Source organism: Salmo salar, chromosome ssa22 (assembly GCF_905237065.1).
Source record: "Salmo salar chromosome ssa22, Ssal_v3.1, whole genome shotgun sequence".
Taxonomy (NCBI): Eukaryota; Metazoa; Chordata; class Actinopteri; order Salmoniformes; family Salmonidae; genus Salmo; species Salmo salar.
In genome coordinates this window covers 54,241,744-54,259,831 of record NC_059463.1, presented here as the reverse complement: position 1 = coordinate 54,259,831, position 18,088 = coordinate 54,241,744, and the positions used below count along the sequence as shown (strand labels likewise).

The window sequence follows — 18,088 nt, the reverse complement described above, 5'->3', positions numbered from 1 at the left end:
GTCCAGTTATCTCCAGCTATGTCCAGCTATTTCCAGCTATGTCCAGCTATATCAAGCTATATCCAGCTATGTCCAGCTGTGTCCAGCTATATCCAACTATATCTAGCTATGTCCAGCTATTTCCATCTATGTCCAGCTATATCCAGCTATATCCAGCTGTCCATCTATGTTAAGCTATGTCCAGCTATATCCAGCTATGCCCAGCTATGTCCAGCTATATCCAGCTATGTCCAGCTATGTCCAGCTATGTTCAATTATGTCCAGCTATGTTCAGCTTTGTTCAGCGATGTCCATCTATGTTGAATTATATCCAGCTATTTCCAGCTGTGTTCAGCATGTCTAGCTACGTTTTTTATTTATTTATTTCACCTTTATTTAACCAGGTAGGCAAGTTGAGAACAAGTTCTCATTTACAATTACGACCTGGCCAAGATAAAGCAAAGCAGTTTGACATCATACAAAAACACAGAGTTACACATGGAGTAAAACAACATACAATCAATGATACAGTAGAAAAAAATAAGACTATATACAATGTGAGCAAATGATGTGAGATAAGGGAGGTAAAGGCAAAAAAGACCATGGTGGCAAAGTAAATAAAGTATAGCAAGTAAAACACTGGAATGGTAGATTTGTAATTTGAAGAAAGTTCAAAGTTAAAATATAAATAATGTGGTGCAAAGGAGCAAAATAAATAAATACGGTAGGGGAAGAGGTAGTAGTTTGGGCTAAATTATAGATGGGCTATGTACAGGTGCAGTGATCTGGGAGCTGCTCTGACAGCTGGTGCTTAAAGCTAGTGAGGGAGATAAGTGTTTCCAGTTCCAGAGATTTTTGTAGTTCGTTCCAGTCATTGGCAGCAGAGAACTGGAAGGAGAGACGACCAAAGGAGGCGTTGGCTTTAGGGGTGACCAGAGAGATATACTTGCTGGAGCGCGTGCTACAGGTGGGTGCTGCTATGGTGACCAGTGAGCGGAGATAAGGGGGGACTTTACCTAGCAGGGTCTTGTAGATGACCTGGAGCCAATGTGTTTGGCGACGATTATGAAGCGAAGGCCAGCCAACGAGAGCGTACAGGTCGCAGTGGTGGGTAGTATATGGGGCTTTGGTGACAAAACGGATGGCACTGTGATAGACTGCATCCAGCTTGTTGAGTAGGGTATTGGAGGCTATTTTGTAAATGACATCGCCGAAGTCGAGGATTGGTAGGATGGTCAGTTTTACGAGGGTATGTTTGGCAGCATGAGTGAAGGATGCTTTGTTGCGAAATAGGAAGCCAATTCTAGATTTAACTTTGGATTGGAGATGATTGATGTGAATCTGGAAGGAGAGTTTACAGTCTAACCAGACACCTAGGCATTTGTAGTTGTCCACAAATTCTAAGTCAGAACCGTCCAGAGAAGTGTTGCAGGACAGGCGGGCAGGTGCAGGCAGCGATCGGTTGAAGAGCATGCATTTAGTTTTACTTGTATTTAGGAGCAGTTGGAGACCACGGAAGGAGAGTTGTATGGCATTGAAGCTCGTCTGGAGGTTAGTTAACAGTGTCCAAAGAAGGGCCAGAAGTAAACAGAATGGTGTCGTCTGTGTAGAGGTGGATCAGAGATTCACCAGCAGCAAGAGCGACATCATTGATGTATACAGAGAAAAGAGTTGGCCCAAGAATTGAACCCTGTGGCACCCCCATAGAGACTGCCAGAGGTCCGGACAGCAGGCCCTCCGATTTGACACACTGAACTCTATCAGAGAAGTAGTTGGTGAACCAGGCGACGCAATCGTTTGAGAAACCAAGGCTATTGAGTCTGCCGATGAGGATGTGGTGATTAACAGAGTCAAAAGCTTTGGCCAGGTCAATGAATACGGCAGCACAGTATTGTTTCTTATCGATGGCGGTTATGATGTCATTTAGGACCTTGAGCGTGGCTGAGGTGCACCCATGACCAGCTCTGAAACCAGATTGCATAGCGGTGGGATTCGAAATGGTCGGAAATCTGTTTGTTGACTTGGCTTTCGAAGACCTTAGAAAGACAGGGTAGGATGGATATAGGTCTGTAGCAATTTGAGTCAAGAGTGTCACCTCCTTTGAAGAGGGGGATGACAGCAGCTGCTCTCCAATCTATGGGAATCTCAGACGACACGAAAGAGAGGTTGAACAGGCTAGTAATAGGGGTTGCAATAATTTCGTTAGATAATTTTAGAAAGAAAGGGTCCAGATTGTCAAGCCCAGCTGATTTGTAGGGGTCCAGATTTTGCAGCTCTTTCAGAACATCAGCTGAATGGATTTGGGAGAAGGAGAAATGGGGGAGGCTTGGGCGAGTAGCTGTGGGGGGTGCAGTGCTGTTGAATGCAGTAGGGGTAGTTAGGTGGAAAGCATGGCCAGCCGTAGAAAGATGCTTATTGAAATTCTCAATTATAGTGGGCTTATCAGTGGTGACAGAGTTTCCTATCCTCAGTGTAGTGGGCAGTTGGGAGGAGGTGTTCTTATTCTCCATGGACTTTACAATGTCCCAGAACTTTTTAGAGTTTGAGTTGCAGGAAGCAAAGGAAGCAAATTTCTGTTTGAAAAAGCTAGCCTTGGCGTTTCTAACTGCCTTTGTGTATTGGTTTCTAACTTCCCTGAAAAGCTGCATATCGCGGGGGCAGTTCGATGCTAATGCAGAACGCCACAGGATATTTTTGTGTTGGTTAAGGGCAGTCAGGTCTGGGGAGAACCAAGGGCTATATCTGTTCCTGGTTCTAAATTTCTTGAAAGGGGCATGCTTATTTAAGATGGTGAGGAAGGCATTTAAAAAAAATAACCAGGCATCCTCTACTGACGGGATGAGGTCAATATCCTTCCAGGATACCAGGGCCAGGTCGATTAGAAAGGCTTGCTCGTTGAAATGTTTCAGGGAGCGTTTGACAGTGATGAGTGGAGGTCGTTTGACCGCTGACCCATTACGGGTGCGGGCAATGAGGCAGTGATCGCTGAGATCTTGGTTGAAAACAGCAGAGGTGTATTTAGAGGGCACGTTCAGCTGTGTCTAGCTTTATGCAGTTCTATCCAGCTATATCCAGCTATGTTCAGCTATGTCCAGCTATATCCAGATCTATCCAGCTATATCCAGCTATGTCCAGCAATATTCAGTTATATCCAGCTATATCCAGCTAGATCCAGCAATGTCCAGCTATATCCAGCTATGTCCAGCTATGACCAGCTATGTCTAGCTATATCCAGCTATATCCAGCAATGTCCAGCTATATCCAGCTATATCCAGCTATGATCAGCTATGTCCAGCTATGTCCGGCTATGTCTGGCTATGTCCAGCTATATCCAGTTATGTCCAGCTATATCAAGCTATGTCCAGCTATGTCCAGCGGTGTCCAGCTATATCCAGCTATTTCCAGCTATGTCCAGCTATATCCAGATATATTCAGCTATGTCCAGCTATATCCAGCTATATCCAGCAATGTCCAGCTATATCCAGTTATATACATCTATGTCCAGCTATATCCAGCTATATCCAGCTATGTCCAGCTATATCCAGCTATGTCCAGTTATATCCAACTATGTTCAGCTATATGCAGCTATGTCCATCTATGTCCAGTTATGTCCAGCTATGTCCAGCTATGTCCAGCTATATCCAGCTATATCCAGTTATTTCCAACTATGTCCAGCTATGTCCAGCTATATCCAGTTATATCCAGCTATGTCCAGCTATATCAAGCTAGATCCAGCTATGTCCAGCTGTGTCCAGCTAAATCCAGCTATATCCAGCTATGTCCAGCTATTTCCAGCTATGTCCAGCTATATCCAGCTATATCCAGCTATCCAGCTATGTTAAGCTATGACCAGCTATATCCAGCTGTCCAGCTATGTTAAGCTATGTCCAGCCATATCCAGCTATGCCCAGCTATGCCCAGCTATATACAGCTATGTCCATCTATATCTAGTTATGTCCAGCTATGTACAGCTATATCCAGCTATATCCAGGTATATCCAGCTATGTCCAGCTATGTCCAGCTATGTCCAGCTATATCCAGTTATATCCAGCTATGTCCAGCTATATCAAGCTATGTCCAGCTATGTCCAGCTATATCCAGCTATATCCAGCTATGTCCAGCTGTGTCCAGCTATTTCCAGCTATATCCAGCTATGTCCAGCTGTGTCTAGCTATTTTCAGCTATGTCTAGCGATGTTCAGCTGTATCCAGTTATGTCCAGCTATGTTCAATTATGTCCAGCTATGTTCACTTATGTCCAGCTATGTTCAGCTATGTTCAGCTATGGCCAGCTATATCCAGTTATATCCAGCTATGTCTTGCTATATCAAGTTATATCCAGCTATATCCAGCTAGATCCAGCTATGTCCAGCTATATCCAGCTATGTTCAGCTATGTCCAGCTATATCCAGCTTTATCCAGCAATGTCCAGCTATATCCAGGTATTTCCAGTTATATCCAGCTATATCCAGCTATTTACATCTATGCCCAGCTATGTCCAGCTATGTCCAGCTATATCCAGCTATGTCCAGCTATATCCAGCTATATCCAGTTATATCCAGCTATGTTCAGCTATATGCAGCTATACCCATCTATTTCCAGTTATGTCCAGCTATGTCCAGCTATATCCAGCTATGTCCAGGTTTATCCAGCTATATCCAGCTATATCCAGCTATGTCCAGCTATGTCCAGCTATATCCAGTTATATCCAGCTATGTCCAGCTATATCCAGCTATGTCCAGATATGTCCAGCTATGTCCAGCTGTGTCCAGCTATATCTAGCTATGTCCAGCTATTTCCAGCTATGTCCAGCTATATCAAGCTATATCCAGCTATGTCCAGCTATGTCCAGCTGTGTCCAGCTATGTCCAGCTATATCCAGCTATATCCAGGTATATCCAGCTATGTCCATCTATATCCAGCTATGTCCAGCTATGTCCAGCTATATCCAGCTATGTCCAGCTGTGTCCAGCTATATCTAGCTATGTCCAGCTATTTCCAGCTATGGCCAGCTGTGTCCAGCTGTATCCAGCTATATCCAGTTATATCCAGCTATGTTCAGCTATATGCAGCTATGTCCATCTATGTCCAGTTATGTCCAGCTATGTCCAGCTATATCCAGCTATATCCAGCTATATCCAGCTATGTCCAGCTATATCCAGCTATGTCCAGCTATGTCCAGCTATATCCAGCTATGTCCAGCTGTGTCCAGCTATATCTAGCTATGTCCAGCTATTTCCAGCTATGTCCAGCTATATCAAGCTATATCCAGCTATGTCCAGCTATGTCCAGCTGTGTCCAGCTATGTCCAGCTATATCCAGCTATATCCAGGTATATCCAGCTATGTCCATCTATATCCAGCTATGTCCAGCTATGTCCAGCTATATCCAGCTGTGTCCAGCTGTGTCCAGCTATATCTAGCTATGTCCAGCTATTTCCAGCTATGTCCAGCTATATCCAGCTGTCCAGCTATGTTAAGCTATGTTAAGCTATGTCCAGCTATATCCAGCTATGCCCAGCTATGCCCAGCTATGCCCAGCTATATCCAGCTATATCCAGCTATCCAGCTATGTTAAGCTATGACCAGCTATATCCAGCTATATCCAGCTGTCCAGCTATGTTAAGCTATGTCCAGCCATATCCAGCTATGCCCAGCTATGCCGAGCTATATACAGCTATGTCCATCTATGTCTAGTTATGTCCAGCTATGTCCAGTTATATCCAGCTATATCAACCTATGTCCAGCTATGTCCAGCTATATCCAGCTATATCCAGCTATGTCCAGCTGTGTCCAGCTATTTCCAGCTATATCCAGCTATGTCCAGCTGTGTCTAGCGATGTTCAGCTGTATCCAGTTATGTCCAGCTATGTTCAATTATGTCCAGCTATGTTCACTTATGTCCAGCTATGTTCAGCTATGTCTTGCTATATCAAGTTATATCCAGCTATATCCAGCTAGATCCAGCTATGTCCAGCTATATCCAGCTATGTCCAGCTATGTCCAGCTATGTCAAGCTATATCCAGCTTTATCCAGCTATGTCCAGCTATATCCAGGTATATCCAGTTATATCCAGCTATGTCCAGCTATGTTACATCTATGCCCAGCTATATCCAGCTATGTCCAGCTATATCCAGCTATGTCCAGCTATATCCAGCTATATCCAGTTATATCCAGCTATGTTCAGCTATATGCAGCTATGCCCATCTATTTCCAGTTATGTCCAGCTATGTCCAGCTATATCCAGCTATATCCAGCTATATCCAGCTATGTCCAGCTATATCCAGCTATGTCCAGCTATGTCCAGCTATATCCAGTTATATCCAGCTATGTCCAGCTATGTCCAGCTATATCAAGCTATATCCAGCTATGGTCAGCTGTGTCCAGCTGTATCCAGCTATATCTAGTTATATCCAGCTATGTTCAGCTATATGCAGCTATGTCCATCTATGTCCAGTTATGTCCAGCTATGTCCAGCTATATCCAGCTATATCCAGGTATATCCAGCTATGTCCAGCTATATCCAGCTATGTCCAGCTATGTCCAGCTATATCCAGCTATGTCCAGCTGTGTCCAGCTGTGTCTAGCTATCTCCAGCTATTTCCAGCTATATCAAGCTATATCCAGCTGTGTCCAGCTATGTCCAGCTATGTCCAGCTGTGTCCAGCTATGTCCAGCTATATCCAGCTATATCCAGCTATGTCCAGCTATATCCAGCTATGTCCAGCTATGTCCAGCTATATCCAGCTATGTCCAGCTGTGTCTAGCGATGTTCAGCTGTATCCAGTTATGTCCAGCTATGTTCAATTATGTCCAGCTATGTTCACTTATGTCCAGCTATGTTCAGCTATGTCTTGCTATATCAAGTTATATCCAGCTATATCCAGCTAGATCCAGCTATGTCCAGCTATATCCAGCTATGTTCAGCTATGTCCAGCTATGTCAAGCTATATCCAGCTTTATCCAGCAATGTCCAGCTATATCCAGGTATATCCAGTTATATCCAGCTATGTCCAGCTATTTACATCTATGCCCAGCTATATCCAGCTATGTCCAGCTATATCCAGCTATGTCCAGCTATATCCAGCTATATCCAGTTATATCCAGCTATGTTCAGCTATATGCAGCTATGCCCATCTATTTCCAGTTTTGTCCAGCTATGTCCAGCGATATCCAGCTATATCCAGGTATATCCAGCTATGTCCAGCTATATCCAGCTATGTCCAGCTATGTCCAGCTATATCCAGTTATATCCAGCTATGTCCAGCTATGTCCAGCTATATCAAGCTATATCCAGCTATGGTCAGCTGTGTCCAGCTGTATCCAGCTATATCTAGTTATATCCAGCTATGTTCAGCTATATGCAGCTATGTCCATCTATGTCCAGTTATGTCCAGCTATGTCCAGCTATATCCAGCTATATCCAGGTATATCCAGCGATGTCCAGCGATGTTCAATTATGTCCAGCTATGTTCAGCGTGTCCATCTATGTTCAATTATGTCCAGCTCTGTCCAGCTGTGTCCAGCTATGTTAAGCTATGTCCAGCCATATCCAGCTATGCCCAGCTATGCCGAGCTATATACAGCTATGTCCATCTATGTCTAGTTATGTCCAGCTATGTCCAGCTATGTCCAGTTATATCCAGCTATGTCCAGCTATATCAACCTATGTCCAGCTATGTCCAGCTATATCCAGCTATATCCAGCTATGTCCAGCTGTGTCCAGCTATTTCCAGCTATATCCAGCTATGTCCAGCTGTGTCTAGCGATGTTCAGCTGTATCCAGTTATGTCCAGCTATGTTCAATTATGTCCAGCTATGTTCACTTATGTCCAGCTATGTTCAGCTATGTCTTGCTATATCAAGTTATATCCAGCTATATCCAGCTAGATCCAGCTATGTCCAGCTATATCCAGCTATGTCAAGCTATATCCAGCTTTATCCAGCAATGTCCAGCTATATCCAGGTATATCCAGTTATATCCAGCTATGTCCAGCTATTTACATCTATGCCCAGCTATATCCAGCTATGTCCAGCTATATCCAGCTATATCCAGTTATATCCAGCTATGTTCAGCTATATGCAGCTATGCCCATCTATTTCCAGTTTTGTCCAGCTATGTCCAGCTATATCCAGCTATATCCAGGTATATCCAGCTATGTCCAGCTATATCCAGCTATGTCCAGCTTTGTCCAGCTATATCCAGTTATATCCAGCTATGTCCAGCTATGTCCAGCTATATCAAGCTATATCCAGCTATGGCCAGCTGTGTCCAGCTGTATCCAGCTATATCTAGTTATATCCAGCTATGTTCAGCTATATGCAGCTATGTCCATCTATGTCCAGTTATGTCCAGCTATGTCCAGCTATATCCAGCTATATCCAGGTATATCCAGCTATGTCCAGCTATATCCAGCTATGTCCAGCTATGTCCAGCTATATCCAGCTATGTCCAGCTGTGTCCAGCTATATCTAGCTATCTCCAGCTATTTCCAGCTATGTCCAGCTATATCAAGCTATATCCAGCTGTGTCCAGCTATGTCCAGCTGTGTCCAGCTATGTCCAGCTATATCCAGCTATATCCAGGTATATCCAGCTATGTCCAGCTATATCCAGCTATGTCCAGCTATGTCCAGCTATATCCAGCTATGTCCAGCTGTGTCCAGCTATATCTAGCTATGTCCAGCTATTTCCAGCTATGTCCAGCTATATCCAGCTGTCCAGCTATGTTAAGCTATGTTAAGCTATGTCCAGCTATATCCAGCTATGCCCAGCTATGCCCAGCTATAAACAGCTATATCCAGCTATGTCCAGCTATGTCCTGCTATATCCAGTTATATCCAGCTATGTCCAGCTATATCAAGCTATATCCAGCTATATCAAGCTATGTCCAGCTATTTCCTGCTATGTCCAGCTATATCCAGCTGTCCAGCTATGTTCAGCTATTTCTAGTGATGTTCAGCTATATCCAGTTATGTTCAGCTATTTTCAATTATTTCCAGCTATGTTCACTTATGTCCAGCTATGTTCAGCTATGTTCAGCGATGTCCAGCGATGTTCAATTATGTCCAGCTATGTTCAGCGTGTCCATCTATGTTCAATTATGTCCAGCTCTGTCCAGCTGTGTCCAGCTATGTCCAGTTATGTCCAGTTTTGCCCAGTTATTTCCTGTTATGTCCAGCTGTGTCCAGCTATGTTCAGTTATGTCCAGCTATGTGTGTGTTGAATCTACTGTATGTGTTTGCAGCACTAAACTATCGGGTTGTATTCCCCAGGTGACGGTGATGAAGGATCCAGAGAGCGATGACTTCGGCTTCAGCGTATCTGACGGGTTCCTAGAGAAAGGTGTTTATGTCAACATGATCCGTCCCGAGGGCCCGGCGGACCGCGCAGGCCTGAAGCCATATGACAGGATCCTACAGGTGCCTACTGCATCTGTAACTACCCATCAGCCTGTATCTGCCCATCAGCCTGTACCTACCCACTAGCCTGTACCTACCCATCAGCCTGTACCTACCCACCATACTGTACAGTAGATAGACGGACGGACGGACGGATGGATAGATGGATAAAAGCGTCTGCTAAATGGCATATATATATTATTACACACAGATACAGACACACAGACACACAGACAGACACACAGCATGGCACTAGCAGTGTTAGTATCTAATGATCATGTCTGTGTTATTTCACTGGGATTTTCTTCAGCTAGCCTGGCGAGTAACACACACACACCCACCCACCCACCCACCCACCCTCTCTCTCTCTCTCTCTCTCTCTCTCTCTCTCTCTCTCCCCCTCTCTCTCTCTCTCTCTCTCAATTCAATTCAATTCAAGGGGCTTTATTGGCATGGGAAACATATGTTAACATTGCCAAAGCAAGTGAATATACAAAAGTGAAATAAACAATAAAAATGAACAGAACAGTAAGCATTACACTCACAGAAGTTCTCTCTCTCCCTCTCTCCCCCCCTGACTCCCTATCCACCCCTCTCTCCTTCTCCCCCACCCTGCCTCCCTCTCCCCCCTGCAAACTGTACACAATCTGGCTCTCAATACAGACCGCTGGCAAGTTAATAAATGATCAGCGTATTAACAGAGAAAACATGGAGAGACAGGTTGGGTTGTGACCACTGGGAGATGGCAATAGCAACCCCACTGGTGGGAATACAGTACAGTTATTATAATATCTACCCTTTCATACCCATGAGACAGAAGAAAATAAATAAAAAAGCAAGACATTTTTAGACCAGAAGAAGTACAGTATCTATTTCAACCTTTAATACCCATGAGACAGAAGAAAAGATGAAGTACATTTTTAGACCAGAATAGGACAATGGGTATGGTTCTGATTAAGCCAAAGCCACAGTTTAATAAAGTCCACTTATTGAAGGTACTTACTATAAAAACTCACATTCAACGTGTACGGACACGCCCAAGATAAAAAGGTAAATATGCACACGGAGCACATATACCAGTGCTCCTAACATCCAGATCTCAGTCACCTAGCTGTCTTCCAAGCCAAGCCTGATTCTCACTATACGGCCAACCCAAGCTGTACTGTGCTTGCTCTGATATTTTCCTTTCACATTGTCCTTCCAGCCTGGTTTCCAACTGCCACGGTGGATGTGTAACCAGGCCAGAGCAGTACAGCACGGCTTGGCTCAGTTTGGTTCGGTTTGGGCCATATAGTGTGAACCAGAAGAAAACACTATACACTGATGTGGTTAGAAAGCGGAATTAACAGTGCTGTTGCTATGTTGCTATTGACTACGGTGTTTGTGGAGTTTATTCCTAGAAATCAGTCCTTGGTTACAGTGTTTTATGGTTTAGAATCTGATCTGTCTGTGAGTAATCTACAGTGATAGCAGAAGTGTCCATATTGTGGCTGGAATAGGACAACTTCTTAATATGGATGGCGTATGTATGTCTATTTTGACACCCTCCATTTACCATCCCTGTTGTAGTGAGTATTATGCAACACATTAATAAACAACTGTTTCAACATGCACATAGGTCTGAATCCTAACTCACACAAATCATCCTACTGAAATCATTGAATGATTAACACAATAGTCAGAGTTGCACGTGCATATCTATAAGTCAGAATGCCACCCACATTGTGACAAATTCTATACTGTCCAAACTCCAAAGTGACTAATTCTACCGACAGTGTCAAATAATGAATGAATCCGCATGTCTTCCCATTAGTTGGGACATGTTATGTGCCATTGTAAATGTCAACAGTTCTGTAAGTCACTTTGTCTGCAAAAGTCTACAAAATTACTCTATTTTAGAGGTTGGTGAGCCACATGCGTACCAGGGACTTTGACTTTTGACTGAACTTCTAGTCTTGACTCCCAAGTTTCATTATTCAATACTTGCCATACCATCCACCGTTTTTAGGAAATTGTGCTGTAATCAACTATGTACTGAACATGAGTCTAATGAATTACTGAATAGGAGGAAAAGTGAATTACTGAATATGAGTTATTCATTATTGAATACGAGGCTAATGAATTACTGAATATGTATGAATATGAGGCTAATGAATTACTGAATAGGAGGAAAAATGAATTACTGAATATGAGTTATTCATTATTGAATACGAGGCTAATGAATTAACCGAATATGAGTCTAATAAATATCCACTTCCCCTGGGGCTGTAGGTGAACCATGTGCGTACCAGAGACTTTGACTGCTGCTTGGCTGTCCCCCTGATCACAGAGGCTGGGGACAAGCTGGAGCTGGTGATCAGCAGGAACCCTCTGGCCCAGCAACTGCACCATGAACAGGACTGTCTGGACCAGGACCAAGGCCTTCTCGTCTCTGCACTGCAGTCCAACAGTAGGGAACACCACCACTATAGCACCACCACCCGAGCCATGGACCTGTGATTACAGACACGCAGTAAAGACACACAGAACCACAGACCAGGACTAAGGACTACTGACTTCTGCACTGCAGTCCAACAGCAGAGACCACCTCTACAACTAGATCCATGGGCCTGTGATTACAGACACAGACTACAGTCCCACCAAGCCACAGACCACTACCATGGAACTGTATCTGAATTTACAACCGCACACAAAACCATGTGTTTACAGACACACTAATGACCTGTGACTTTACAAACAAAAGACACACAGTCAAAGACAAGCGCCATGGACCTATACATACTACAGATACACAGTATAGACATGCAGAGCCGCAGACCACAACTTTGAACCTGTGATTACAGACACACCATGCCTCAGACCTGTAACTACAGACCTGTAACTACAGACCTGTAACCACAGACCTGTAACCACAGACCTGTAACCACAGACCTGTAACTACAGACCTGTAACTACAGACCTGTAACTACAGACCTGTAACCACAGACCTGTAACTACAGACCTGTAACTACAGACCTGTAACTACAGACCTGTAACCACAGACCTGTAACCACAGACCTGTAACCACAGACCTGTAACCACAGACCTGTAGCTACAGACCTGTAACTACAGACCTGTAACTACAGACCTGTGACCACAGACCTGTAACTACAGACCTGTAACTACAGACCTGTAACCGCAGACCTGTAACCGCAGACATGTAACCACAGACCTGTAACCACAGACCTGTAACTACAGACCTGTAACCACAGACCTGTAACCACAAACCTGTAACCACAAACCTGTAACTACAGACCTGTAACTACAGACCTGTAACCACAGACCTGTAACTACAGACCTGTAACTACAGACCTGTAACTAGAGACCTGTAACCACAGACCTGTAACTACAGACCTGTAACCACAGACCTGTGACCACAGACCTGTAACTACAGACCTGTGACCACAGACCTGTAACTACAGACCTGTAACCACAGACCTGTAACCACAGACCTGTAACCACAGACCTGTAACTACAGACCTGTAACTACAGACCTGTGACCACAGACCTGTGACCACAGACATGTAACTACAAACCTGTAACCACAGACCTGTAACCACAGACCTGTAACTACAGACTTGTAACTGCAGACATGTAACTGCAGACCTGTAACTGCAGACATGTAACCACAGACCTGTAACCGCAGACCTGTAACCACAGACCTGTAACCATAGACCTGTAACCGCAGACCTGTAACCGCAGACCTGTAACCACAGACCTGTAACCATAGACCTGTAACCGCAGACCTGTAACTGCAGACCTGTAACTGCAGACCTGTAACTACAGACCTGTAACTGCAGACATGTAACTACAGACCTGAAACTGCAGACCTGTAACTACAGACCTGTAACTGCAGACATGTAACTACAGACCTGTAACTACAGACCTGTAACTACAGACCTGTAACTACAGACCTGTAACCACAGACCTGTAACTACAGACCTGTAACCACAGACCTGTAACCACAGACCTGTAACCACAGACCTGTAACTACAGACCTGTAACCACAGACCTGTAACTACAGACCTGTAACCACAGACCTGTAACTACAGACCTGTAACCACAGACCTGTAACTACAGACCTGTAACCACAGACCTGTAACCACAGACCTGTAACTACAGCCCTGTAACTACAGACCTGTAACCACATACCTGTAACTACAGACCTGTAACCACAGACACACAGAGACAGAAACACAGACCAGCATCACAGACCTGTGACACTACTATACAGATAAAAATTAAAGGTGCACATACAAAGTTGACGTGTTTACTACGTACATCCCTGGACCTGTGACCAGGTGTTCAACTGACACGGAACCACAGACACTACCCGTGGAGGCTGGACTTGTACCAACAGCTACACCGTACAGACTCACAGAACTCTGTCTTCAGCCCTATCAAACACGGTAAAAAAAAATGTTAAGATGTTTTTACAGATTCCTTTTTACCCCAAGTCTCGTGTTTCCTGTGTTGTCATTATGTCAACCCCTTATATAAAAAAAATGAAGAAACAGTTGACCTGTGACCTATTCTGAAACTGCTTTTGTTTGTTTGAGTCTTCAAAAAGCAGAAGCCATTTCGGCATGGAAAAGCACACGCATATGAACACACACACACACACACACACACACACACACACACACACACACACACACACACACACACACACACACATACACACACACACTGTTGACAGATGGTGAAGGAGGACAATGCAGAAGCCTGCTGCTATTGGGGGGCTGATGGGGATAATAAAACGAAAGTGTTTGGTCCTTCAGCAAAGACTTTTATATGGACATATTGTGGTCAGTCAGTGGTCAGATGAAAGACGTTTATATGGACATATTGTGGTCAGTCAGTGGTCAGATGAAAGACGTTTATATGGACATATTGTGGTCAGTCAGTGGTCAGATGAGTATTTACACTGCAATCCTTTTTTATTTGTGTGTATTGATTGATGCGCTTTCATATTTCAACGCTTTGGCCAAACGGATTTACGGATGCCCTCAAGCAACAGAGACATAATAGTAATCCAATGAGTAAAACCATTTCCAGGTTATGCTTGTTTATCCTACTGATGTATTCTTCAGTTTGTCCTCCTTTCTGTCCACTCCCTCTGTTTATCTACCCCTCTACCCCTCTGTTCATCTACCCCTTTACCCCTCTATCCCTCTGTTCATCTACCCCTCTATCCCTCTACCCCTCTATCCCTCTATCCCTCTATTCATCTGCCCCTCTATCCTCTAACCCTCTATCCATCTGCCCCTCTATCCCTCTATCCATCTGCCCCTCTATCCCTCTGCCCCTCTATCCATCTACCCCTCTGTCCATCTACCCCTCTACACCTCTATCCATCTACCCCTCTATCCATCTATGCCTCTACCCCTCTGTCCTGGCACCATGTCCCCATGTGCCATATTGGAATTGGAGGGCACATAACATCCTCTCTGAACTAAACTAAAGCCAAGCTGCCACTCCCCCACCTCTACCGGCCAAATATTACAAATGTTTCCCATGATGGAAAATGGCTGGGGCTATTTTAGACTTACAGTTAAACCTGGGCATAATATAGCAGCACCAAACCCTCTTCCAGCACAGTGTCCAGCTCCCAGCATTTTTAGCCTTGCTGTTAAGAAGTTAAAGCACAGAGGACACTGAGGCCTGCTTTCATTTGACCCCCAGGTCAACCTGAAGTAACAACCTCTCTGTTAATAGATTTGGGCTCTATTCAAGCTGTATCCATGAAGCGTTACAGATTCTGTGCTAGTAATTTAAAGGTGATTTCCGATTCAATCAATCAATCAATCAAATGTATTTATAAAGCCCTTCTTACATCAGCTGATGTCACAAAGTGCTGTACAGAAACCCAGCCTAAAACCCCAAACAGCAAGCAATGCAGGTGTAGAAGCACGTTGGCTAGGAAAAACTCCCTAGAAAGGCCAGAACCTGGGAAGAAACCTAGAGAGGAACCAGGCTATGAGGGGTGGCCAGTCCTCTTCTGATTGAGCCGACATATGTGGGAACACTACTACTGTGGGAACATTGCCTTTACATTCCAGTCTTTCTGCAACACTGAATTTCTGCGATACAGATTGAATAGTGTTCTTGGTATTAATAAACTATGTGCCATTGTACTAATGTACTAATGACCAATGGCAGCAAAGTCTTGGTTTTCATTAGGACACACAACAGAAAACATTTTCAAAACGTTTTTTACAACAGAAAACATTTTCAAAACGTTTTAACAACAGAAAACATTTCAAAACTGTTTACAACAGAAAAAAAATTCAAAAACGTTTTACAACAGACAATGAAAAAAGTCCAGCTAGTTTTCTTCTGACCACGACCCTGAGGTAACACCATATCTGCTCAGGCCACCTATTATTAACCCATATAATCAATAACTACTAGGAATATTGGTTATGAAACAGGGCTGGTAAAGAATCGGTCACGTATCATCCTTCCATCTCCTCTATGCGAGGAATCCTTCTGCTTGATTTGATATTAAGGTCGAATTATAGCGAACACTCATTAATCACAAACCAGGGACAAGAGATCAGAGCTCTCTCTCTGTGAAAAAACAACAACATTTAATGGTAGAAAGAAACAGAGAATTGAAGGATTTTTAAATGAATTACAGTACAGTGCCGTCGTCATTATACTGTAGAAAGGTAATGAATGCATGGTCTTACACACTCTCGATTGCAACGATATTTACCATTCTCAAATCTTTACATTGGTGATCTGGTATGCTCCCTTTTACACAGTATTCATCCAGTCTCCCGAAACATTCTGCAGCCCCGAAATAGTTCATATCAGTACTGCATCATATCAGCAACTAGATTAGATATACTTTGGTACAAACTTGATATGACATGTTTAGTCAACCACTCGTTAGAAATTAAGGACTGAGGACGAGGTCTTTGGGTTTCTTGGCTGACAATGCCGCAATGCTTTGAGTTTTACTGGAACTCAGCAACGTCCTTCAGTTTCTCTCGCTGGTAAACATTCTAACCTGGTACCAGTTCTGTTTGTGATGTCTTTAAAAAAATGTTTAAAAAAAACTGTGGTCGTCATGCCAAACAATGACTGTAGGAGTTGGAGCAAGAAAGCAACAAATAGATCCTGGAAGAAGTTAGTAACATTCCTCTCTGTGTTTCGTTACTTTTTTAGGTTCTCAAAAACCAGTTTCAGTACACTGCTTACAATGTGGTCAAGAAAGATAAAATAACATGCACCTTCTAGCATGTCTAGCTAGCAATGCCAGTAACCAATGCCAGTTACCTATGCCAGTTACCTATGCCAGTTACCTATGCCAGTTACCTATGCCAGTTACCTATGCCAGTTATTAAAGCCAGGCAAGCAGAAAGATGTTTGGAAAAATTAGAAAAGCCACAACTTAGTTTCTATCCAGGCAAACAATAAGCTGTATTATCTTTCTAAGTCATCGGAGTGTATTACATATCAGTGAGTAGTCGACAAGTAAACAAGCATGGCCGTCTCTTTAAGATTTCTCAGAAAACATGTTTGCATGTGGGAAAACGTCTGCCTCCACTAGCTTGTTATTGAGAAAGAGTATATTTAGGACTATTATTAGCCCTTTATCTCTCATGTGGTCAAGAAAATTCCTGCCTTCTCTTTAAAAATCTATTTTTGAAGCTATTTTCTTGGTCCCCAGAGCAGCAACCCCTTGCCAAAACACTTTTTACTCGTAATTATCTGAGGATTACTCCAAATGTTTTCCCTGCCCCAGGATACGTTCCAAATGGCACCCTTCCCTACGTAGTGCACTACTGTTGACCAGGGCCCATAGGGTAGTGCACTACTGTTGACCAGGGCCCATAGGGTGCCATTTGGGACACATATCCAGAGTCCCGTTTATACCCTGTGTTGGAAAGCACCAGTTGGGTCTATGAAGTAGAAAGCACTCATTGTTCCACGAAATTTTAGAGAATTCTCATAAGAACAATCACCATCTCTGTTCAGGCTTGTATTATTGCCCACGGAACTGGCTCTGGCCACAGAATTATAGACAGTTTCTTTTTCTCCTTTCTCTCTCTCTCTCTCTCTCTCTCTCGCCTTCCCTTTCTTATGTCTCTTTCCTTTCTCATAATTTCACATACCCTCTCTCTCTTTCTCTTTCTCTCTCTGTCTTTCACCTTCTCTCTCTCTCTCTCTCTCTCTCTCTCTCTCTCTCTCTCTCTCTCAATTCAACTCAATTCAAATGAAGGGGTTTTATTGGCATGGGAAACATATGTTTACATTGTCAAAGCAAGTGAAATGGAAAGTAAACAAATGTGAAATAAACAATAAAAAAACATTAAACGTTACACTCACATTTGAAATGTCATAGGTTCTTTCTCTCCCACTCTCATTTCTCTCTCTCTCTCTCTCTCTCTCTCTTCGCCCACTTTCCTCTCTCTCCCTCTTTCTCTTTCTCTCTCTCTCTCTCTCTCTCTCTCTCTCTCTCTCTCTCTCTCTCTCTCTCTCCCACTCTCCTCTTTCTTTCTCTCTCTCTCTCTCTCTCTTCCACTCTCTCTCTCTCTCTCCCACTCTCCTCTCTCTCTCTGTCTCTGTAGCTTTTATGTAACTCCACCAAAATCTATCCCTGGTAATGGAAGGCCAATGTTAAAGGCAGTTTCATAATTCTGGGCCTGTATTCATAAA

General features: G+C 43.6%; 1 protein-coding gene across 3 annotated transcripts in view; it reads left to right on the top strand.

The window, feature by feature from the left end:
• The window catches only part of grip2b (glutamate receptor interacting protein 2b), a 234,409-nt gene extending 216,846 nt beyond the window's left edge, over positions 1-17,563 (top strand). For all 3 annotated transcript variants that reach the window (XM_014168262.2, XM_045705195.1, XM_014168261.2), the window contains exons 23-24: positions 9,254-9,400; positions 11,651-17,563. In XM_014168262.2, the coding sequence (XP_014023737.2) occupies positions 9,254-9,400; positions 11,651-11,878 (375 nt within the window). In that variant the 3' untranslated portion in view covers positions 11,879-17,563. The remainder of the gene's footprint in view (positions 1-9,253; positions 9,401-11,650) is intronic.
• Positions 17,564-18,088: the final 525 nt, after the last annotated feature.